Raw genomic sequence first — 26,185 nt, 5'->3', positions numbered from 1 at the left:
GTCTTCCAAGGTGGCCATTGCTCAGAGACTGGGTATTCATCTGCTTGTGGGAGCTGGTGAGTGGGAGCTGGCAATTCGAATTGCCTTTGAATTTCTTGGGGCTTTTTCCCTCTTTCCTATACTTGTTAAACTGTCTATATCTCAACTCACAAGTTTTCTTGCTTTTGCTTTTCCTATCTTCTCCCCAGCCCCACTGCAGGGGTTGGGAGTGAGCAAACAGCTGTGTGGGTGCTTTCCTGGTAGCCGGGGTTAACCCACCACTGTCCTTTTTGGCACCCAACATGGGGCTTGAGGAGGGGGTCGAGATAACAACAGATTTGATCGGAGCATGCTAGACTGAATTTATATTGCCGTGTGGCAATTACTTGACAGAGAGTGCTAATGGCTGCTTTCAGCCTTTGCTGTTTGCTGTGTCACTGTGTTTTGCCTGGTGGGACCTATGATAAAAGTGGCCTTGAGCCCAGCGTTTGGCCCCAGCAGTGCTGCCATCCCACTGCTCCAGGGACCATCTGTGGAGGCAATCGGTGATTGCACCTTCCTCCTCTTCTCCCCAGGTGCACAGGTCTTCCCTGCCGTGCTGCAATGGACCCTCAGCTTCTCAAGCAGCTCTGCGCAATGGCAACACTCATACTGCTGTGTGCTGTCAGCCTGGTTTTGAAGCTGGCTGCTGCTGGTGAGGGTAACAACAGTGTCCCCACTGCTTCCTCTGCTGCCCACCACCTGCTGCCACCGCTATGGACCCCCAACCCAGCAGTCCCAGTTCAGGCCTTGGTGGTGCCTCCAGAGACTCCCCGGCAGAGGATGAGGCTGAGGGATGCACCCCAAGGCAGCCGATTCCTTGGTGGGAAGGGATGTGGGAGGGCTTGGCATAGTGCCTGTGGTGGTTTTTGGCCCAACGGTGTGGGAGTTCATGCCCGAAGAGGTGCAGAGGCCATCTGAGGTGGCAGAGCACCTAAAGGTCGGTTGTCCCGTCTACACCAAGAAGAGACAGCAGCTCCTGGTGCTGTGCTGGGGCCTGGCCTACCTCTACCAGGCCTTCCTCCAGCGCCCTCACAGAGGCAAGCTGGCCTCTGCATCCAAGCATGTGCAAACAGACATGGTGGCTGAAGCAGAGATCTGGCTGTCGGCTACCACCATGGAGAAGCAGTGGAAGCAGAGGTTCACCCTGTTGGTGAGGAAGGAGGAGAAGGGAGGGGGGCAGCCCCAGGAGGCAGAAACCACCCCATTACCTCTTCCCTGGTGAGGTGTGAGAGGTGTTGAAAGATTTTAGCCGCCAGCCAGGAGAGCAGCTGAGACATGGGGGCCCGCAGCCTGGCTCTGGAGGGCCAGGAGGCATGGCAGCTGGGGTCCCTCACGAGGGACCATCCCATCAACAATATGTATGTGTATATATCCATATACTTCTTTGTTTTGTGTATGCACATACATGTTTATGTGTATATATACATACTTACATATCCCTGTATATATGTTTTGCATATACATATACATCCATATACATGTTTTGCCTATTCATATATGTATATATTGTATACATGAGTATATATTTACATACATAGGCCTATGTATGGTATGTATACATGTTTATACATACGTATGTATGTTTATGCGTACCTACATATAGCCATAGGCATCCACATACATGGTTTGTATGCACATATAGATGTTTATATAGGCACATATATATATTCTTATGCCTCTATATACACTTTTTGTATATACGCAGGCATGTACGTATGTACGTTTTGCATGTACATACACACATATATTCTGTATAAACATGTATTTCTCTACATGCATCACTGTGTGGCATGTAGGCGCGTTCTGCATGCATAGGTATGTACCGACACACGCACATACAGATCCATACGTGCACCTACACCGCTCTCCCGGGCGGCGGCAGCGGCCGGGATCGGGCCGGGCCGGGCCGCGCCGCGTCCCCACGGCAACGGCCGGCGGCTGCGCCCGCCCGCGGCCCGCGCTCGCCCTTTGCCGCCGGCCGGGCCGGGCCGGGCCGGGCCGGGGAGGGGGGTGCAGGTGAGACGGGACGTTCTGGGGGGGCCCGGGGCGGTGGGATGGCTGCAGGGTCGGGAGGGGGGTGCCCCTGCAAGCGGCGGCGGTGCCGAGGGGCTGGTGAGCGGCGGGGTCCCGGCCGGCGGTACCGGGGGAGGGGAGGACACCCTCAGCCCCTCGAGGAGAAACGCTGAAAGACGCACCCGAAATCGTAAATAAACGCTAATCCCGTTAACGTGCGTGTTTGCACAGCATGTCTTGCGACCAGACCGAAAGCGTCATCAAGGAAATAATTCGCAAAGTCGGGCAAGAATGTGCGGCCCAGGGACAAACCGTTTCCGAAACCTTGGTGGCGTTCGTGGTAAGCACAAGTTAAATGTTTAGGGTGGGTTTTTTATTACCATTTCATGTGGGTGTTTTTCTAATCATGTTCAAATTCCGTCCGTAAAAAATTAAGATAAATACGTATTGACAGCATACAGAGGAGAAGTTTCAAACCTGGGTGCCCGTAGCTTGGCAGTTCAAACAGGCTTATAAGGCTTTCGTGAGGTAGGGGCTTAATTTTACACACAGTGAATAGTTCCCCAAAGCCACTGACTGACACCGCTTGGACTGAGTGATGTGAAGCAAGGACATAAATCATTCCTTTGGTCTTAAAAGTCAACAAATGTCAAGTGGCACCTCCCCAGCGGCCTGCCCAGTCTGGGATGGTGGCAGCCAAGGCTTCCAGGGCTGACTTGAACTTTGAAACATCTCGGTTTCTGATTGCCCGCTTTGGGAAGTTTTAAAGGGGCTTTCAGTGATATTCAGTATAGAGCCCTAAAAAACTGAAGTATTTACATCTTCCCTTTATTGTGATGGATTCTTTTGTTTGTTTCTCTGTTTAGGCAGGGCCAGGTAGTATAAAGGGGCTGAATATTTGAAGGAGTGGGCTTGGATCCCACTTAAACTAAAAATGAAATTGAACCAGTCTCAGTGTTGTCCTTGGTAAACAACTATAAGTATCCTAAAATCATTATACGCTTTGGCATGTCCTCTTAGGAGACACAGCACCGCTGCAGAATATAGTCTGTATGCATCTGCAGATCTGTGTCTGCAGAAAGATGGAGCTGGGTTTGTTCTTTATTGATGGTGTAAGAACGGAATCAGCTCTTCATTAACTTGTGTATGAATGTAAATGGTTCACAGCAGTGCTGTCAGTCTGCCATTTTTTTTTCCTAAAGGTGACACCGTGTCTTTAAAAAATACATGGGGCTCAAAAGCAGTATTAATCGATTAAGCATGAAAATTCATCGGTAAAAAACTTTTGTTATATGGCTGGCAAGATACCCACCACACATACCAGTTGCAAATATGCATATACTTCCCTGTATGCAGAACACCATGAATTTTTTATCCAAATGGCAAAACGTTTGTACTGAGGGATGCAACACCAACTGAGAAGTCTATAAACAACCATGATGGATTTTTATAAAATTTTACTTAGAAAAATATTTTTCCATTAAATTTTTAAAGGAGCTGTATTTAAATATTTATCTACAAAGTTTGCGTCACAAATAGATTTTTTTTTTCCACTTATGCCTGAGAACTGAGATTGAAACTGGTAACGTGTGAAATGAAGTAACTTTGTTTCATTATTGGAGATTGAATGGGAAAAAAGAATAGTAAAGAAATATTGACTGCATCTGAAATTTTTCAGAAAATAAAAGGTTAGTTGCAAGGAGTATATGTTGAAATATAAATTAATAGCTTCCTTTTGGCAATCTCTAGGTGAAAGCTGTTGTTTTAGATCCAAGAAGCAACTTTCATGTGGAGCAAATCCTTACAAAACAAGATGTGCAAAATCTTACCCAGGTAATTCTGACATGATCCTTCAGAGTCACTACTTAGCTAAGACTACAGCATTATTTGCTACCTGTTCCTGTAACTAAAGTGCCATTTTATTTTGATATGAACACTTTCTAAAAATTAATGCTACTTTATTCTCATGGTTCTGTAGCTAAAGACTGGATTATATGTTCCCTCATGTTAATAAATGCCTTATATTTCATAGTGTTCATAGTATGTTGAGAGAATGGGAGGGAGGGGGCTCTGCTGCTGTTGTGAAACCTGTAGCATAGTCACTGTCCATTCAGCTGGTTCCCCTGTGATGAGAAAGAACTCACTTCTCTGTCTCTCTCCTTAGCTCTGTGTTACCAGGCTGCTTGACACAACAAACCCATCCCTGAGCACAATTAAGATGCAAGTTTACTTTGATATGAACTATGCAAACCGAGGTAATTTCAATATAAAGAAATGTTTTCGTGGAAGAAACTGATTCTGAGTTTAGGACTTAATATGTCTCTGTGGAGGGCTAATAATTATTCCCGTTAAATGACTACTGGTAGTAAAGCAAAATAAAAATCCCTGGAGAAATGTACTATATAGGAGTATGGACAGCGGCGGCAGCAGCGACAGCGGCGGCAGCGGTGGCAGCGACTGAGGTGAGTGTGGGGGCGAGGGCGACATCGGGCTGTAACCGGGCGGTTTTCATACTCTGGGCCCCCCCGAGCAGCAGCCCCGAGCTGCTTCCCCCCCCACCCCGGACCCGGAAGTTCCCGGCAACGAATCAGGAGGGGGGGGGCGTAGCACCACCCCCTGTTGATCGGGTGATAAAAGCCTCCTGGAGGGCAGGGACTAGTCCCTGACCAGAGGGGAGAGGAGGAGTCAGCAGTGACTGGGTGTGTCCCAGGGCGGGAGAGGCCGCAGCCATTTGCAGCTCGTTGGGGAGGGCGCTGACTCCCTCCCAGTGCACAAGGCGAGGAAGGCGCCAAGGAGCTGTGAACCAGGGGTGTCACCAACAGGTATTTCCCAGCTCAGTGAAAGAACAATGGTATCTACCCGGCGGAAGAAGACCAAAATGGATGTGGGAACCCAGACAGAGCTCCCACGGAAGGAGGTGATGGTGCAGGTCGCAGGCTGTAGGGAATGCTACAGCGTCTCTCTGGTGACAGGGGGCTGTGTGCGCTGGTAGCGCACAGGTAGATGATCTGCTCGGCCGAGCGGCACAGCTGCAAAGCCAGGTTGAAAGGCTTCAAGCCGAAGTAGAAAGGCTTAGGAGCATTCGGGAGGCTGAAATGGAGATAGACTGGTGGAGCCAGGCTCTGCCCTCCCTGCAACAAAAATGGGAGCACCTGCCGGAGAGCTCCCAGGATCGAGGGACCCCTGTACTCTGCCCCTCTCAGGTGGAAAACAATAACCTAGAGGAGAGGAGTGAGTGGAGGCAAGTCTATGGCCATGGCAAAAGGCGAGTGCCCTCCTTGCCTACTTTGCCTCCACAGGTGCCTCTGAGCAATAGATATGAAGCCCTAGTGGAATACAGCTGGTCCAATGGGGATGTGGTGGAGAGGCAACCTATATCAGAGGTCCCACCACAGTCAGAAAAACCTGACAGGCATATAGCTACCTCCTCCACAAGGAAGAAGAGAAGAGTTTTAGTGGTTGGAGACTCCTTCCTAAAGGGATCTGAGGGCCCAATATGCAGAGCTGACCCCCATCACAGGGAGGTCTGCAGCCTGCCTGGAGCCCGAATCAGGGATATCACCAGGCAACTCCCCAACCTGGTGAAGGCCACAGACTACTACCCCCTGCTGATCTTCCAGACAGGTGGGGAAGAAGCTGCATCCCGTAGTCTGAGGGGGATGAAGAAAGACTACAAGGCCCTAGGACGGTTGGTGAAAGAGTCTGGGGCACAAGTTGTTTTCTCCTCCCTCCTTCCATTTTCAGGTGATGACGTGGGATGGAATAGTAGGATTCTCTCTATTAATGCCTGGCTACGAGACTGGTGCTACAGGCAGGGCTTTGGGTTCTTTGATAATGGCTGGTTTTATAAGACACCAGGCGTGACGGCAATACATGGGAAAGGTTTATGTCGTAGGGGCAAAAGGGTTCTGGGACAGGAATTAGCAGGGCTCGTTCGGAGAGCTTTAAACTAGATTCGAAGGGGGATGGGGTTGTAGCTGGGCTTGCACCACTGGGGCAATGCTCTAGTGTTGAGGCAGACCAGGAGGCCTCCCATCCCCCTAGGGTGAAATCGGTGTGCTCAGCTCGCTCCCTGAAATGCCTGTACACCAATGCACGCAGCATGGGGAATAAACAGGAGGAGTTGGAAATCCGTGTTCGGTCGGGGGGCTATGATCTAGTGGCAATTACAGAGACTTGGTGGGACGCCTCGCATGACTGGAATGTGGTCATGGATGGCTATGTCTTGTTCAGGAAAGACAGGCCAGTAAGGAGAGGTGGTGGAGTTGCTCTTCATGTGAGTGGGCAGCTAGAATGTATTGAGTTCTGTCCAGGGGCGGATCAGGAGCGAGTTGAGAGTTTGTGGGTGCGAATTAAGGGGCAGGCTGGCAGGGGTGATACTGTTGTGGGTGTCTATTACAGGCCACTGGATCAGGATGAGGAGGGTGATGAGGCCTTCTACAGGCAGCTGAGAGCAGTCTCGCAATTACAGGGCCTGGTTGTCATGGGGGATTTCAACTACCCTGATATTTGCTGGGAGGCCTACTCAGCCAGCCATCCTCAGTCCAGGAGGTTCCTCCAGTGCATTGATGATAACTTTCTGATGCAAATGGTGGATGAGCCAACTAGGAGAGGAGCGCTGCTGGATCTTATCCTCACTAACAAAAAGGGTCTGGTTGAAGCGGTGAAGGTTGAGGGCAGCCTTGGTTGTAGCGACCATGAGATGGTGGAGTTCAGGATCTCATGTGGCAGGAACAGAATAGCTAGCAGAATCACAACCCTGGACTTCAGGAGGGCCAACTTTGGCCTTTTCAAGCAATTGCTAGGGGAAATCCCATGGGACAGGGTACTAGAAGGTAAGGGGGCCCAAGACAGTTGGTTAGCATTCAAGGACTGCTTCTTCCGAGCTCAAGATCAGAACATCCCAACAGGTAGGAAGTCAAGGAAGGGTACCAGGAGACCTGCATGGTTAAACAGGGAACTGCTGGGCAAACTCAAGTGGAAGAAGAGGGTGTACAGATCATGGAAGGAGGGGCTGGCCACTTGGGAGGAATAGAAGTCTGTTGTCAGAGGATGTAGGGAGGCAACTAGGAAAGCTAAGGCCTCCTTGGAATTAAACCTTGCAAGAGAGGTCAAGGACAACAGAAAGGGCTTCTTCAAATACATTGCAGGTAAAGCCAACACTAGAGGCAATGTAGGCCCACTGATGAATGAGGTGGGGGCCCTGGAGACAGAGGATAAAAAGAAGGCGGAGTTACTGAATGCCTTCTTTGCCTCTGTCTATACTGTTGGAGGCTGTCCTGAGGAGCCCCGGACCCCTGAGGCCCCAGAAGAAGTCAGGATAGAGGAGGAATCTGTCTTGGTAGATGAGGGCTGGGTCAGGGACCAATTAAGCAACCTGGACGTCCATAAATCCATGGGCCCTGATGGGATGCACCCGCGGGTGCTGAGGGAGCTGGTGGAAGTCATTGCTAGGCCACTCTCCATCATCTTTGCTAAGTCGTGGGCAATGGGAGAGGTGCCTGAGGACTGGAGGAAAGCGAATGTCACTGCAGTCTTCAAAAAGGGCAAGAAGGAGGACCCGGGGAACTATAGACCGGTCAGCCTCACCTCCATCCCCGGAAAGGTGATGGAACAACTTGTCCTTGGTGCTGTCTCTAGGCACATCAAGGATAGGGGGATCATTAGGGGCACTCAGCATGGCTTCACCAAGGGGAAGTCATGCTTAACCAACTTGATAGCCTTTTATGAGGACGTAACCTGGTGGATAGATGATGGTAAAGCTGTGGATGTGGTCTATCTCGATTTCAGTAAAGCGTTTGACACGGTCTCCCACAGCATCCTCGCAGCTAAACTGAGGAATTGTGGTCTGGATGATCGGGTAGTGAGGTGGATTGTGAACTGGCTGAAGGAAAGAAGCCAGAGAGTGGTGGTCAATGGGACAGAGTCCAGTTGGAGGCCTGTGTCTAGCGGAGTCCCTCAAGGGTCGGTACTGGGACCAGTTCTATTCAATATATTCGTTAATGACTTGGATGAGGGAATAGAGTGCACTGTCGGCAAGTTCGCTGATGACACAAAACTGGGAGGAGTGGCTGACACAACGGAAGGCTGCGCAGCCATTCAGAGGGACCTAGACAGGCTGGAGAGTTGGGCGGGGAGAAATTTAATGAAATATAACAAGGGCAAGTGTAGAGTCCTGCATCTGGGCAAGAACAACCCCATGTATGAGTACAAGTTGGGGACAGACCTGTTGGAGAGCAGCGTAGGGGAAAGGGACCTGGGGGTCCTAGTGGACAGCAGGATGACCATGAGCCAGCAGTGTGCCCTTGTGGCCAAGAAGGCCAATGGCATCCTGGGGTGTATTAGAAGGGGTGTGGTTAGCAGGTCACGAGAGGTTCTCCTCCCCCTCTACTCTGCCCTGGTGAGGCCGCATCTGGAATATTGTGTCCAGTTCTGGGCCCCTCAGTTCAAGAAGGACAGGGAACTGCTAGAGAGAGTCCAGCGCAGAGCCATGAAGATGATTAAGGGAGTGGAACATCTCCCTTATGAGGAGAGGCTGAGGGAGCTGGGTCTCTTTAGCTTAGAGAAGAGGAGACTGAGGGGTGACTTCATTAATGTTTATAAATATGTAAAGGGCAAGTGTCATGAGGATGGAGCCAGGCTCTTCTCAGTGACATCCCTTGACAGGACAAGGGGCAATGGGTGCAAGCTGGAACACAGGAGGTTCCACTTAAATATGAGGAAAAACTTCTTTACGGTGAGGGTGACCGAACACTGGAACAGGCTGCCCAGAGAGGTTGTGGAGTCTCCTTCTCTGGAGACATTCAAAACCCGCCTGGATGCGTTCCTGTGTGATATGGTCTAGGCAATCCTGCTCCGGCAGGGGGATTGGACTAGATGATCTTTCGAGGTCTCTTTCAATCCCTAACATTCTGTGATTCTGTGATTCTGTGATTCTGTGATTCTGTGATTCTGTGATTCTGTGATTCTGTGATTCTGTGATTCTGTGATTCTGTGATTCTGTGATTCTGTGATTCTGTGATTCTGTGATTCTGTGATTCTGTGATTCTGTGATTCTGTGATTCTGTGATGGTGTTTCAGTATGGATATAGTAGGGAAAAAAAAGTACATTAGGTTTGAGAGTACACTCATCTCATCCTGCCTGAGAGATTTACTGAATGTAACGTATTGGATCGCTTGAGAACAATTATGTTTTCAGGGGCACTGACTAGCTAGAAAAACTTGCACTGCACCTGTGTATGTGAAAGAGAACGAGTATCCAGAACTGGACTGATGTATCCAAAAGGGAACTTGATGTTTTATCAATATCCCTAATTGAGATGAACAATCTTGAACAATCAGTTACAGTTTTAACCAAGTATGTTTTGGTCTCATCATCAGTGGTAACTTCATACAGTCTGAGAATGGGAATGTGGAAGAAAAATGAGATGGGAAGAATGTCTTTGCTGTAATTGTAACTTCAGATCTCAATGGGACAGGGAGGGCTGCCTGGGAAACAGAAGACACAGAACACGAGTAGACAAAAAATAAATATTTCTGTGTGGGAAGTCATAAAAAAGTTTTCTAGTTAGCATGGATTAAAACCAAAAATCAGAAACACTAGGAAGCTGCTCCAAAGTCTTCTGGACTGAGTAAGCTCAGTAAGTCCAGTAAGATTCTGAGATCCTGGGTGATGTTCAGATTTGGGCCTGTAACTTCAGGTGTGTATGAAATACGTGTGTGTGTTTTAGGTCCTACTGCAGTCAGAGGACTACAGGGAGCCAGACACTTGCTGCTTAACTTGGCCTGAATAGTTCTCTGGACTCTACTCACTGATGTTAATCATGCTAATTATGTTAAACTCCACTGTTGTTAATTATAGTGGTATGCTACCTTGAACATCTCTTCCTCATATCTGTGCTTCAGAAACCTTAAGTTGGTGCTCTGACTGCGGAAATGAATTGCACCCTCTGTATAAGCCAATTTTAAAGAATTTAGATAGCACTTTCTAACTGTCCTTCTCTCCTAGCTGAATTACTCAGTGAACAGCAGCGTGTTCTGGAAGGAAGGCTGGCTCCTGTGGTCAGAGATATCACAGACAGTCGTCCTCATGTGCGAGAAGAAATGGAGAATGTGTATCGAAAGATCATTAGCTACGTGCTGCTGAGGTCTGGCCTGGGTTCCCCAACAGATATTGCGGTTGTCAGGGAGGTAACAGGTCAGTAAACTCCCAGCTGTGAAACTGGGCTTTTCTTACTGAAAAATAAAATTTCACCTTCGCTTTGCTGATCTTTAGATACAGATGTAGTAAACTGTGATGAATGCTTAGTACCCAAACTGTCACTGCTCAGCCTTGAAGTCTAAACTTGCCATGGATTTCCTACTTCTTGCAGTTTTCAGGAGAGGGTAGTTTTGCTTGTTTAATGGTTTTCTTTTCTGTTCCCTCATATTGAGGGTTTTCTCACCCTTCGTAATGCTTACAGCTGCTCTGCAGAGTGTGTTCCCCGAGACAGAGATGATTAATTTCATCTCACTCAGTAAGAAGAACAAAGAGCAACAACTGAAAACTCTTGCCCTGCTAGTCACAGGCATTCGGTTGTACAACAAGGCATGCGGGAAAGGAGGAAGCAGCATTGATGACTGTAAGTAGACAACTGCATTTGGGCTGTGTGCTCCCAATTACTTCTTCCTGGCCTTCTTCACTGGAGTGGCTCCAATAATATCCCGTCTCTCTAGATAAACAGCTTTGACTCAGGGTCTGTAAACCTGAAGGAAAAGTACATATTTGGTACTGATTATAGGTTTCATGTAGGCTACTACTTTTTAGCTAAGAGGGAGACCTATGTGGTTGATGTGGAAGGGTTATATGTATTAACTTCATGTACTAATTTACCTCATGATAACTTGTTCCCTTATCCCTTGCCATTAAGTGAATTAAATATGTAATGTTTGCCTTTAAAAGCAGTTAATTACATTTTTGAAAGGACACTGTCAATCCAATTACAATTTTCTGTTGAGTATGTGTGATGAGAAGTAATAAAAGTTGCTGGGGCATTATCTGTATTCTGGTAAGTAACCTCTTCAGATTCTTAACATGTTCTCAAAAATCTTTTACATTTTGAATCTTTCTGCTTCTTGAATAAGCAAAAAATGTCAATGGCTATCCTGGAATTTTTCAAAAGCTGTATTCAGAGTGGGCAAGACTTTAATATTCCTCTTATTTTCTCTTTTCCCCAAAAGCCACATTACTTCTGATAAGTTTACAATTAATAATCAAATAAATGACTGGTCAGTGGAAATATTTTTGTGAATATGCATGTAGCATTGTAGCTCAGTGTGGAGACTTGGAATCATAGAATGCTTTGGGTTGGAAGGGACCTTTAAAGGCCATCTAGTCCAACCCCCCTGCAGTGAGCAGGGCCATCTGGATCAGGCTGCTCAGAGCCCCGTCAAACCTGACCTTGAGTGTTTTCAGGGATGGGCCATCTACCACCTCTCTGGGAAACCTGTGCCAGTGTTTCACCACCCTCATCATAAAACATTTCTTCCTTATATCTAGTCTAAATCTCCCCTCTTTTAGTTTAAAACCATTACCCCTTGTCCTATCGCAACAGGCCCTGCTAAAAAGTTTCTTTTTAAGAAAGGTCTGCAGTTCGGTTTTAGGGAAAAACCTTCTATTTTAAAAGACCAAATTTTCTGAAATAAAGCCTACGGCACTGTCCTGATAAGAAAATTGTGCTTTATTGGAAAGCAAAACACTTGCTTAGCTAGATGATATTTTAAGTAAAGCTTGCTTAGTTAGACGATAGTTTAAGTAAAGCAGTATAAGTAGGAAAAAAAATATACCTACCACATCAGAGAAAGAAGTAAGCAACTTTCTAGATTTTGGTGATAATTTTTGTCTCACATGCTAAGCAAGGCATTGCTGTCTTCTGTTTTTATAATATATGCTTTCCCACAAATGTCACCTTTCTATGTTGTGGCTGGCTCTATTCTAGTTTCACTGGGCCTGGGTTACAGTGTGAGGGAACATTCAACTATTGTGGTTACACAAAAGGTATGATTGACAACATGTTGTGGTCTTTGCCACTATAATATCTGTGGGTTTTGTAATCGATTGAAATAGATAATATGATTGTTAATCCTGTTACATTGGTTAGCATACTATAATATGGACTTCTTTGCACTGACCTGTCTACATATCACTTTTTAATAGATGGAAAAAACACAGCATGAATGCTTTTAGGTCAGGAGATAAAATGGATGTCTTTATGCTTAAGGCCAGTAGTTAGACCGCTAAAGCCTTAATTTAAGTGTTAGCAGCAGTCTTGCTCGGCAGAGATCTGCCTTGGCTTTTTACCCTGCTTCCAAAAAAGTAAATCAGCCAAGTGCTAAGCTTTCTGCACCTGTGGTTAGACCGCTTTTAATACATGTGCAAATTTACTTCCCATTCTAGCTTCCTTAAATATAGCTTTTCTGTGCTCACAGGGTTTTGAGTAGACATACCTCAAGCCTAATTACTGCACTGCTACTTACCGATGTTGCTGGCATTAAAAGTTCAACACACACAACAAAGGGCTGTATTTTGCACTTAAAGAAAGTGGCTAGGCCTTCTTATCCTATTTCCTTGCATAGATGTCTGCTTAAATAACAAAACATATCAAAACCTTCAGTGTAATGGTTGTCTGCTGTCGAAAATGAAATTTTAAAGAAAAAAAAAGATTTATAGTATATTTTTTATCAGCTAAAATATGTTTTATTGACCTGTGCATTTGGGGGAATTTGTGTTTTTTTTAAGTGCTAATGTTGAATTTTAATAACTGCATAGGCGTATTTTTTCATGTAGTATCTATCTTCTGTTTTTAATATTAATCTTTGACTCATTCTTAGAGCATTGTTAGATCTGAAAGTGCCCAGGAAATGGGAGGCCTATTCTTGTTATTAGTATTTTACAAATGAGGAAACTGAGAACTGAAAATTGTGCAGATTGCCTAAAGTCTCTCAGGAAACTCATGTCAGTAGTAGCAACTGAACTGCATCTACTATAAAGCAAGTTTTCTCACAGTCCTTGACTTGACTGTGATATTTCCACACCTGTAATTCTGAGTATTTGGAACCACTTGACTATTAAGATACAGTGGTTGAATCTACTATGCAAGTATTTGGAAATGAATGAATATAAGGACAAAATTTAGAAATCAAAATTTTATTGGAAGACTACTTTGCTCAAATACTGCACTTTAACCATTTGCTAATGATTTAAATCATTCTTTTTATGTGTCTCATATTTATTCTATACAAATAGTGCCAGCCATTCTGAAGGAAGCCATTCCATCAGCTACACAGACTGTCGATGAAGGTCTTAATACTTGCCATATGCTAGCCCATAAGTACACAGCTCTGTTGGAATCCATGCAGGAAGACCTACACAGATATACACAGCTTAGTTCTTTTAAATTAAAAGAAGCACTGTTCAATGTGAGACAATATGAGGCCTTCCTTTGCATCCTTCTGGTGAGATACCATCACATTATATCCTATGGGGTTTTATTGCAGATGGAATGTATTCAAGTTACCTACTTGTACTGGACAGAAATAAAAGAAAAATGATTCATAAATAAATAAAATAAAATTTATCTCTATATATGAGAACCTACATCACCTGTCATACTGAACTTTGTACCTAACTTGGTGGGTTTGGCTACTGTCAGGTAAAAGACAAAATGGATTAATTTTGCTGCAGTGTGACTGTGCAAATTTAATTTCTGCAGATTTCCATTTTTGGTTTAATTTCATTAACAAAGGACTTAAACAGTAGGGCCTTTTTTCTTGTTTGCATACTGATACTCACTCTGCCCCAAAAGGCATGAAAGAAAACCTCTCCATGTTCCATCCATAACTCATCTCAGTTTTAGTCTGCAGACATCCCCAACACATATGGAGTCATCAGAAGCCTTTGAAGAATACAATTTACATTCTTGAAACTTGTTTTGTTTATGAAGACCTTTTCATTTGTCTTTTGAGAAACTGCAGAGTTTCATTAGTCTTTCCTGTATATCATAAAGCTTGGAAAAATATTTCTCTTTCAATTTCCTTTCAGTTCTCTTCATGGTAAAAATGTAGAGGTTTTCTATAAAAATTGCTAGTATATGGTTGAGAGAAGCACCTGGACACTTAAGGAAAAATGTATTTTGTGGAAAGTTACGCTACATTTCATTCCTTAAAACAGTCATCTGAAAATAGTTGAATGAAGTGATCCAAGTAAATACTTATTACTAAATACTTGATTTTTTGACTGTCATATTTTTTGCCTGAAGTAAGTTCTCTTTCCAGTCCGATGCAATTACAAGTGCTCAAGAAGTTGAAAAGATGGATGTGCAGTTTGCAGCAACAATGGAGCAGTTGAAAAAAACAGTGCAGAATAAGATTTCCATAGATACCAAAGAAGTTTTTGTAAGTATTTTGAATGGAAAACCTATTTCTTCTTAATTGTAAAAAATCACTAAAGCATTACAAAATGCTTTGCCGGTGTATTTTTGCATAGTTTGTGTTAAGAAAAAGGCTACATTATTTTCTCTCTATTATAACAGCATCTGTGATTTTTGAAGGGGCAACTAAACTAAAAGACTTCATCTCAAGGTAAAAGAAAAGCAAGGTACAAAAAGGGAGAGAAGGAATTAAATGGTATTTTACTGCAAGTGTCTTGAGTCATTTGTCAGTATTTGTAGATTTACAGTGATATTTTCCAGTTTTGTGTAAATATTCTCTCCTGTTCCTTACAGAAACAGTAAGAACATAATGATGACAGATATCACATCAGAGTATGATTCTTTTAAAGGCTCTTCAGATAGCAATTCCTGTAATTACAGTATGACTCCTTGATACAATTTTTCTAAAGAAATCAGGTTTCTGTGATGGGGGTTTCAGCCTCTTTGCCCCTCCCAATATCTTCTGAACCTGTTGGCCAGTTTCAGTCAAATTTGTCAGTCTAGAGATCTCAAAATATGTTCTTTTCTGCAAGTTTTGTGAAAAACAAGCAACTAGAGAGACACAGTTAGAGCCCTCCTAAGATCAAGTCTGAAATGGGCATGCCACAGTTACCTGCTTTGTGTTTGTATGCTGTCTGTCCATGGGCAGCCACGTACCCCTGCATGATTGATGTTCTGTACTGTTTCACCCCTAAGTGGGATCTACAGGACATGGGAGGGAGGTGTTGGAGGAAAAGGGTATGTGTGATGCAAACTGCGGGTATTGTGGAGAAGGGTGCTTGATGACCCTGTGATAACCTAGGATTATTATGATGGCACAGTATAAAGGAAATGGGAGAGAAATATGTTGAAAACCAGCTTCATTTAATTTGCTTTTAATAATAAAGCTCATTATTTTGTGTGATAAGTCTATCATTTTAATTTCTTGTAGTTAGCTGCTCAATTAGCATGCAGTTCATACATATGTTAGGTTATATTTCATCTTTCTAAACAAATAATTAGAAAGCAAAACAAAGTGTAATGTGGAGGAAGGGGGAAGGAAGATCATGCCCCCCCCACCTACTCAGGAGAAACTTTTTATACTTCCCATAAGGGCATCTGAGCTGGAAACTCACGGGAACGGCACTTTGACCGAAGTACATCTCAGATGTGATCTAATGCTTCAGTTTATGCATGCTTGTGATTTTATAAGCCAGATATTCTCATTTGGAGAACATTTTCCCCTCTCTTCCAGCTGCTCAAAGCAGTTTTTTTTCTTCTTCGTGGGGCTTAAGTGACTGATACAAACGTTACCCTTTTCCCTAGAAGCTGTCTACTGTTGTCTGCTTCCTTCCTAGATTTTCTTCTCTCTTCAGGTTGGTTAGTTGTTTTTTCTTCTCTGCTGAAGACAGAATATGTAATGTCTTTTGATTTCATGTCTTTTGCAGGCATAAATTTCCCTATTACAGCACCATTTAAATAGTTCTTCTGGGTTTTGCCTAGTTGCTGAGAAGCTGGATCATGCAGGAATGTAAAGAAGCAGGACATTCTGCCATTTAAAAACCCTAGGATAAGGCCTATACATGTTGTAAACATTTGTTTTAGGAACCATAGTAGATTTCATTAATATTCTTTGTTTATTCTAGTAAGTAAGGATGATTTTGCTGCCTTCCCTTTAGTTTCTTCCATTTTTACAACCATAACATTTCCACAGCGTTAGTGATGCAGATGAATTCCAGAGCTGACTCTGTTGGCCGTTCTTATAATAATGTTATTAACATGCATGAAATATAATGTTGTTAGTGTACATTTCAGATTTGTTGAATCTCTTCCCGTAAATGCTCTGTGTGCTTAGAGGTAACAGGGCACATTTTATGTCACTGTCATTGGAATCAGCGTTTATACTCAAAGCTCATAGGCTTCTTCTGTATGTGCGCATCGCTGATGGGAATGGCAGCTTCCAGTTTGTCCTGAACCCCGTACCACTCTGAAGAGGCTTGCACCCCATTAATTTGACACATGTGATGGCCTGGGGGCTATGGTACCAAGTCACTCTGGAAGCAGGGCAGACAGAATAACACCTGATAGTTTGTACATACAGGTGTGATTTTACTTCATTTGGTAGTTAAACACGTGCATTTCTTCTGGTCCTTCTTACTCCTGTATACCTTATTTTCAGTTATAAAACTGTATTGTCAGTGAAGCACTCAATTCCAAGCATGGTCTCAGAGTAACTTATTTGGGAAAGGCTTTGGTGTAAAATGCAAAAAAATGCCATTCTGGCCTATGTGCATACATGTTGGACATACATGCTTTGGGCATATGTGATGGGAGCTCCTCTTACAAATCCCAGGAGTTCTCCGTTCTCCTGGAATTTCCAGGTGCTGAAGACCTTGGAGATCAGCTTCGCTTTGCTCATAGCAGGGATTGTTGTGCACAGCACTTGGGTTACGTTGCAGACATAAACCAATTATGGATTTCAGATAATTTTCTTTATTTTCTAGCCTCTCTTTGTCACGCTTTCTAACCTCTGGACCGGCTTTCAGGATGAGCTGCTACTGCTAAGCTTCCTCACAAATATGACTAACAATCTGCAACAGTTCTCGGAAATCCAGTCACAGCTTTTTCCTGAGGAAGTGCTAACATCTCTTCTGGAAGGAGTGACTGTGAAAAGTGATGAGGAAAGGATAAGAGAAACCATGGGTACTGAAAGTTATTACTTTTTGTTTTTCTTAATTTTTCCAAGATTTTGTGGTTTAAATTTTATTTACAGAAGGTGCTACACATTGATTTTTTTTAACAATCAGAATATGCACAATAAATTAAAATGAGTCTTGTAGTGTGTGGATTTATTTTCCATGTAGTGTAGTTTGGCCTTTTATTTTTGTATATAAAATTAAAATATAGCTACTAGATACAAACATACCTTATAAAAATGGCAGAATGATCACAGAAGAATATTTCTACTTTTATTTTACATTTCTTACATTTGTTTATGTCTTTTTATACCTTTCAGAGCTTCTGAAATGGAGAGGGGAATAAAAAAGCTAATTTAATGATGCTTTGGTTACCAGAAGTATTTGTTTGTAAGATGGTATCCCTAGTAACCAAGTTGTACTCCAGGGGATTTGTAACGCATGAGTGGGTGAAAACAAACTAGAAGAATAAGATATTACCTTCCTGTTGTTGTCCTCTGTTTCCAAAGAAAACTAATGCTGCTAAAGAAGGCTTCTGCAGGACTGATTTTTCAGCAGGATCTCTACTCAGGCAGGGCTAAAGTTCGGCTTTTGGAATCTTGGCACTGCAGGTCATCCTGTGAAGACCACAGTAATCCGGTCATCCTATAACGTTATTATATTTTAAACATCTGGTGTTTTGTTACTGAAATCCTTCCTTTGTTAAACCTTTTCTTAGGAACCAGGGTGAATGTTTCTGATTTCAAGAACCAAGAATGGCTTTTTCCAGAGACTACTGATAATTTTGATCAGTTGCTAATCCAGTACCATGGCTTTTGTGCACACGCGATTGGTGTGAAAGGCCTCACCCTCCCAGGTATGCTTGGTAGTTAGGTCTTTTCCTTACTTTATCTGTACACAAGTACTAGTGAAAATGTAAAGACCTGTTCTGAATGCATCCTCTCATGTCAAAGCTACAGCACTGTATATTCATTTTGTAATTTTTACCCCAGATAACTTATTTCCCCTGTTAAAGTATTTTTCTTTTAAAAATGCCCAAATAAACTGCCCTAAATAGAAGTCAGGAGGGCTTCAAGAGAAAGCAGACATGAGCAAGCAGAGGCAGAAACAAGATGGAACGGATAAATGTTTCCTCCTGCTTTATGTGTATCTGTATAACCTACACTGCAGCTGAATGCAGGTTTATTGTTGTTAACATGTTTTAATACAGGCATAGGAAAATGGTCATGCCTTCTATTTTGTGTATCTGTCTCTTGCAAACACACCCATTCATGCCTACATCATAAGTATTTTTAAACAGTGTTTATAAAATGCCAAAAATCTCTGAAAAGGCGGCAAAAGTGCACTTAAGTCAACTAATCACAAGAAATTTTTTGGTCTCTTCTTGGCTCATTTGTCTTGAAAGCAAGCCTTATTTCAGCTATCCCATCAGTTCATGTTTTCTGTCTCCCTATCCTTTACAGAACTTATACATATAGAATTTTTTTAAACCTACGGGAGGTTGGGAGGAAAATATTGCCATTACTTGGCAGTATTAAAAACCAGACATTTTAATGGCAATGTAAATTACTTACACTTGCTTAGTATTGCATATGAGAACAGCTGTCCTGGGTTGGACTGAAGGTCTCTAGCCCCGTATCCAGTTTCTGGATGTGGTCAGTCATGAACACGTGAAGATTATGAGAAATCAAGTAGGAATGATCCTTCCTTAATTGTATCCTTCCCTGTTCTAGCAGTCAGTGGTTATGGGATTTCCTCAGATAAATATTGTGTCTTTACCCTTCTGTTGAATAATCCTCAATAGAGGTTTTTCATTTATATAATTGCTTTTTGAATCCATTTAGAGTTTGCCACGGGATATTCTTATCATCAAGAGTCCTACAATTATAATTATATATACTATGAAAAGGTACCTCTTTTTGAGATGGTTTTAAGCTCTGGCTTGATAATTTCATCAAAGACCTAATAGTCTTTCTATTAGGAAAATTAGCAAATAGTAATTTTATATTGCACACAATTCACAGTTTTATAACCCCGTATCATATTATTTGTCTTCAGTTGCTTCTTTTTAATGCTGAAAAGGCCTCTTTCCTTAACCTCTCCTTCTGTGAAAGGTATTCCAAGCCTCTGATCACTCCCAGCTCCCTTCATTTTACTTCTTATTCTGTTGTGTTGGAACAAAATGTAGTATTACAAATGTAGCATATAGGTTGTTATGATGTTGGGTTTTTTCTCCCCCTCTGTTTGCATCCTAATAATTCCTGACATTCTTTTTGCTTTTAATTGCCACTGAGTAGTGCCATTTAATATTTTCAAGGCATTGTCTATGATGATTCTAGGTCTTTCCTGGGCAGTGACAGCTGAAGCAGAGCCTGCCACTGTCCTTGAGCTCAATTTGTGTTTTCCTATATAAGCTATTTGGCCTTTATTGAAATTTCATTTCCTCTGTTAATTTATTGTCCAGCTTCTCAGCTGCTTCATCTTCTTCTTCAGTTAATTTCAGTGTTATGCCTTTTGGTATAAATGGACTGCTGATCTGCAATCAAATATTTGCTTGAGATTATAGGGGAAACATTTGTGGATATGGGCTGTTTTCTTATGCCTTTGCTGTAAGTACTTTATCTGTTGTTTTACTGGCAGACACACACTAAGCCATGCTGGATGTGAACTGATCAGAAGCAGTTGTACTGACCTAACGAAACAGACTTTTCTGTATTTAAAAAGCTTACTTTCAGGGATTTATTCCGATTTCAGAAAAAAAGGAAGTGAAACTGACTTGAGGGAAACACAGAATCTTGATTACAAATGTCTCTTGTATTGGATAACATATTGTTCCTATTTTATTTTGTGGGGTTTGTTTTGTTTTTTTTTTTTTTAGGAAATCCTGCTATTGGAATTTTGAAGCATAAGGAGAGATGTTATGTTTTCAGTTCCAAAGAAGCTGCATACATCTTTGCTCAAGATCCAGATAAGTTCATTCAATTGAACATAGAAAAAGCAAGAGAACATGCAGAGCTAATTCAACTGCTTGAGCTTCGTCATCAGTTTGAATACCTTGCTCCATATGCACAGGTACACATTGCCCATGCCTCTTGCTGAACAGCTGTTGGGTCACTGATTGCTCTGTCTTTTCTAGAACATAAAGAGAACAGATGATACCCATCTTTAGAAAAGAAGTATAATCGTCTGCCTATCATACAGAATGTCTGAAAGTCCATCTTTTCCAGGCCTTCAGGGTGTTAATAAGAAACATTTTCCCTTAATGTTGTTCTCACCTTATCCCTTTATAGGAGAATATGTAGAGCCAAAAGATTGTGGCAGCAATAAAAGCTGTTCATCCTTAGCCTGGGAAAATCCTGTGTCTGATGTTTCTTTTCCTCATTTTTGCAGAAATAGCTTAAAGGGACAGTAAATAAATGCAATAGAAGATAAGCCAGATACCATATTAACGGGAGCTTTAGCTCAGCAGTTCATCAGTATGTGCTGGATGAGGGTGTAGTAATATCTGGGGACAGGAATTATGCAATATATTACAAAATGAAAGGGGACTCATTAATAATGAGTCACAGTGCTACCATGTGAAATCCAAAGACTTGATTTGGATTCATAGACATTCTCTGTGATACGTGATGAATTCTAGGTCCCCAGCAATGGAAAGAAGGTAGTCTTGAACTGGCCCTTCGTGAGAAAGCTACAGTTTATATCCTGGCTCTGGCAGAGATGTAACCACTTCTCTCAATTATGATTTGTGATTTTTGGTCCATTCATAAAGATAAACTGAGGTGTCTGTATCATAAAATACTGGTGGTGGTAGTGGGATCCCTTTTTACCAAAACCCAATGATGAAGCACTCACTCAGGATGTGGGAGTCTGAAATTCAGCTGTGGCCTCTGCCTAAAAGGTTTTCTGTCAGAAATTAAATCCATCAAATACTTAATGGTTTCTCCTTTTTAGCGGGGACATAAGGAACAAAAATATCGTTGAATGTAAAAACCATTATACATTTGTGGTTTGCAGGTTTCTATTTGCTTTTCAAAAGTAGCATATCCATACACTATTTTTCTTAGACATCTGTATTGTTCTCATTAATGCCTTGCTTGGTTTTGTTTTTGTTTTTTTTTCATCCAGGCCAGAAATGCAGACAAATGTTTGATGAAACCAAGCACAAAATGTGACAGTAGTACTCAAACTGATACTCATATCTTGCCTCCAACTATTGTGACATCCTATGAATGGAATGAATGGGAACTGAGAAGAAAAGCTATAAAATTGGTTTGTATTGTTATTACCAGATTTTCCTTGTTGGGTAACAAAGTTCAGAATACATTATTGTAAACTTTTATTCCTTGCAACAGAAATCTAACCTTATTCAAAGATGCACACTTCTGTTGCAACTGCCTCAATATTTTTTTCCAGGTATTTTTTCTCCTTATTTCTAGACTTCCTTATTCTCACACTTTTTCCATATTTTTCACCATTTTTTTGAGCACTGCTTCCACTGCTAAGTCTAGTCATTCCAAATTTTTTGGTTGCCTTCTTTAAGTAATGAGAGTTTGTTGATTAGCATTGAATTTTAAAGCTGCTTCTCTACACTCAAATAAATTTAACAGGTTGAAGATATTGCTATATACTTCCTTTACAAAAAAAACATTGCAGAAATATTTGGGTCAGGCAAAACTTTATTGCAAGTTGAGCAATTTATATTCATATTCATCACCGTCAAGTAAGAGGAAGAAAAATGTAGTAACTGGCAGACAGAATGGTTAGGAATACCTTTGGATGTGTTTGACCCTGCAGAAGCTTTCTTTGAGAACTTATCCATCCTTGAAAGGTATCAAAGCATGAGGCCTTTTTTTTTTGTGTAATGAAATATTTTTCGTTTTACGCTGATTCTTCATGTTTGCTAAAACCAATTCTGCTTTTTTTTGAAAAAAAAAAAAAAAATATCCCTCTTTCATGTAGGACCAATCCGGAGAGGTAAGAAACAGAGCAAGTAGGTTTTGTGTTGTATATATAATCCATAGGAAATGTTTGTTACACTATCATGATAATTTTCTGATGGATTGGACATCACAGTCTGTCCACAGAAGGTTGGCCACATAAAAGCTTTTAAAGTAACAGTATGTATTTAAAAAGCTGCTTTCTATGGTTTGCCAGCACACACAGTTGTCAAGGTATAGCACCTGATTTTCACAATTCAGTCAAAATGAACTTGTGAGTGCAGGGAATATTGTAGTTACCAAAATCAACTGGACACAGAATACTGCAGGGTTGATTATTTTTTTCCTGGGAACAGGTGCACTAGGGAGGCCTGTGGTCCGCTGTGCAGCTTCTTTCCTTTCAGTTGTTCTTTTTGCCAGGAAATCTCCAACGTTGTAAAAGGGAACCAAAATTTTGGGCTGAGAAGTCTTGACAGTGTTAACTGGCTTATAAAGGATTCTAAGTAATAGTTGTTACTGAGGTATATAAAGAAGCCAATTAGGTTTACTAGAGGCCTAGCTAAAAGCCTCCTTTGCTTCTGAAATGGACAAAAGTACGTAAATAAATGTGAGATGTAGTCAGTGGTTTATTTTTAGCATAAGCAAAGGTGGATGTTTTCCAATAGCTGAGCATGGAGATCATTCACAAGCAAATGTGTAGCTCGTTAGTTTGAAATGTTTAGAGAAAGTACTTTAAAGTACTAAGGGTGTTTTAGCCTCAACTGTCCATATGGGAGATTAGTGATGCTGAGTTGAAACAAGAAATCCCAGATGCATGCAAAAGTGTTTTGCCTACAGTGACTATGCTGAATTTGTAATACGGAGGTGACAGAACATTTAGAATCAAAGCGCTAAAATAACAGAAATAGCTTACCAATGCGTCTGTGAATTTGATACTTTTAGGGGAGCATCGGCCATATTTGTAGGTTTTGTTAGAGGATGAGCTCAGATGCCTTGGGGTTTTTTTCTGTTGTTCATACTTAGCCAGAAAACTTGTAGTGATATGAAGTGTTAAAATATGACTTTGTTAGAACACCTATTTTGATGTTAGAATTAAAATTTTCAGCTCACCTTTGTTTCTCTGTGCAAGCATAGCTCCTTGCAATAGAAATCATTCAGTTCTCAAGAGGGATGAACTTAACAGAGAAACAGTTCCTCACGCCTGCTCTTGTTTTAATCATCAGCAAAAACCTCGGAAAAAATAGACTAAAATGTAGTCTTCCTTTCCATACCATCTTTTTTGTAAATTCTGTAAATTTAAATTAAATTTTAATTTAATTTAAATTTTAAATTAAAAAATTCTGTAAATTCCTTATTATTCTTTTCTGTATTTTCCATGATGACACTGTGCATAAGATTCAGTTGCAGATTAAGATACCAAAATGTGTCTACGTATAGGTACTTAAACTTCCATTCCAGTTGAGAGTAACCTGGCTAGTGGTGTCTGGAGAGTATTTTGGCTCACCCTGATATGAACACCAAAATTTGGCCAACAGTCACTCTCTAGCTTCCACTGACTCCAGCCTCCGCTGACTGGACTGGACTCCAGGGACTTTGTTGCTTACATGTAGGGGTCTGGATACCACCACATGAGACTTGATTTTGTATATTTCAATGACAACATTATGTCATATGATTTACAGTGCTTTACATCATTGCTGACACAGAAAGCTCACTGGAATAAGGAACATTTTGTTGTTTCAAGTGCTGACTTTGTCATATTAACACTTGGAGACAAGTAGTTTTGTTGTATCTACAGCAGCTGCTGTGATTAAACAGAGCTTTAATCATAAATTACCTTAAATTTTGCCCCATGCCAAGGGGTTAATGAGCAATGTCTTGAAAGAAGGCATTTTTTTGCCTTTTATCTGATACTTTGTGACACCAACCCCCAAACCTCATCACATTTGGTAGAAACCAGACAGAGACTTGATCCTGTAGTTGAGTTATCCACAATATTCACGTTCTTCAAACTTAGTTTAGGTTGCAGATGCCCAAAGACATTTATCCACCTGCCATCACATTCAGTATGCTTTCAGACTGATTGAAATTAGTTTGAAGCACTGGAAGGGCTTAGCATGAAAACAACATTTTATTCTAACAAAACAAAGGCTTCAGCATTTAACAAAATTTGAAGCACAGTGACCAAAGGAAAATATGAAAGCAGTAAGAGGCTGACTTAAAATCGTGTGGGCCACATGCAGTGCTGTTCACACATCCTGTTAGTTCAGGAGTTATCAAATCACAGTTGCAACCGTGTATTGACAGCAGGGTGACGTGGCCCACGTTCCAGGTTTGTGAAGCCCATAGATGTAAAATATACAAACACACCTAAGTATACACTAGTGCTAAAATGTTCAAACAAAATTTTGCTTAATCTGATTCTTTTTGTGTCTTTAGGCCAATTTGCGCCGCAAATTGACTCATGCCATGCAGACTGATCTCAGCCATATGAGAAGAGGTAACTCCACCCAAGTGTACTTGCCAAAAGGTGTTAGCACCCAGACTAAGCGTGACAACTCAAGCAATGTACCCAGACCACAGATTTTCTTGGAAGGTCTCCGAGGAGGATCATCTCCTACTACTCATATGGTCAAAGTCGACTTAACAAGAGCAGTAGATGAAACCTGAGTGAAAATGAGAAACCTAAAGATTTATGTTGAATGAATATATAAAAATCCCTGCATATATCTGAATTAAGATACAGAAAATTTTCCTGTGTCTGTTGATTTCAGGAGGAGTTGGTTTATTTCATTTACTTTATCCGTTGCGGCTGCTGACTGGCATTAAGTGATAGAAATTATAACCCTGAAACACCCAGATTTTAAATGGCAATTTAGAATCAAGATGTTCCCACCAACTTCAACTTAAACCAACATTTAAATGTGTCGCGTGTGTTCTGGGATTTTCTTGAGGTTTTAATACAATGATTGCTTGCTGAAACACTGTCCTTAAGAGCCACGTCTTTGGCACATGAAAAGTATAATGTAAGACAAACAGCTTTTATGAGATACAGAGCCAATGCTGCAGCTCCTACAGAGGCATAATTCCCATTAGTGTGAAATAAAACTGATCCCAAGAGAGTCACCCCAATGTCACAGCTCCACCCTTAGAGCAGAATCATCAAGAAGGTAAAACCAGCAAACTGAAACAGCTGGGTCCTTGGGCCTGTCCATGCATGCGGCTGTTAACCCAAGTGTCTTTGCAGGGTAATAGGCATTAGGAGCGCAGGCCAAGGCAGGGAGCTCGGGAGGAGGGAATCTACCTTGGATGGCTCTGGCAGCCTTTTACGTCTCTAGTAATTTCAGTATTCATCAGCTAAGCAGTGTGCTGGTGAGCACACTGGAAACCATAGGAACTTGACTTCGGGGCACCTTTTTGAAAGCTCTGTTTCACTTGTGTTGAAAAACTAAAGCACGACAAGAACAAGTTTTTAGCTTTATTTCATTGTGGCAGCGCAGTGTGCGCCAGGTCTTATCAACGCAACTGCAGCTCGCATTCCTGTTTGTGAAAACCTGAATCATTTGAGCTTTAAGATGAAACACCTTCTCAAATGGAAGTAGGGAGTACTTTAAAACAGAGATACTTGTCACAACAACAAAAAGAGCTCCACAAGTTATTATCTGCAAAATGTCTAGGTGTGCAGCTGTGATTGCATTGGGTGTGCTAAGGTTTCTAAGTCTCTTTTTTTGGTCAGGTGCAGTGTGGTTTCCTGGGTCATTGTGATACAAACTTGTGATAATACATCTTGAAGGCTCAAGCTGCTGTCTGATATTTCTGTGGCATTGTGCAGGGTAGCGTTCTCTTTTCATTTAGCTGTCTCCAAGGCTTCACTTTTTAAAGTTATACCACTGGGACAAATCCACAAGGCATCACACAAAACAAGGACCAGGAGAGGAGTGCAGAAAAAAGATGAAGTTTCCACTAGGTGATTTTCTTTTTTGTAAAAAACTAATCAGTAGCAGCCAGATGTGCTGCTCCTCCATGTTTTTCAATGATGATCTGGCACGAATTTTGAGATTTATTAGTA

At 42.0% G+C, this 26,185-nt stretch overlaps 1 protein-coding gene across 1 annotated transcript; it reads left to right on the top strand.

Moving 5' to 3' along the window:
- Positions 1–1,838: 1,838 nt before the first annotated feature.
- On the top strand, positions 1,839–24,786 carry CFAP206 (cilia and flagella associated protein 206). The gene is given in 14 exon segments (XM_068414209.1): positions 1,839–1,961; positions 1,964–2,036; positions 2,250–2,374; positions 3,784–3,867; positions 4,199–4,289; positions 10,043–10,231; positions 10,497–10,655; positions 13,319–13,527; positions 14,347–14,466; positions 16,985–17,183; positions 17,895–18,032; positions 20,055–20,248; positions 21,305–21,448; positions 24,556–24,786. Coding segments are annotated over 14 exon segments (2,079 nt in total).
- The last annotated feature ends 1,399 nt before the right edge of the window (positions 24,787–26,185 follow it).

Source organism: Nyctibius grandis, chromosome 1, assembly GCF_013368605.1.
Source record: "Nyctibius grandis isolate bNycGra1 chromosome 1, bNycGra1.pri, whole genome shotgun sequence".
Classification (NCBI taxonomy): domain Eukaryota; kingdom Metazoa; phylum Chordata; class Aves; order Nyctibiiformes; family Nyctibiidae; genus Nyctibius; species Nyctibius grandis.
The sequence above is the reverse complement of the archived record's forward strand: the minus strand, read 5'-3'. Positions and strand labels throughout refer to the sequence as shown.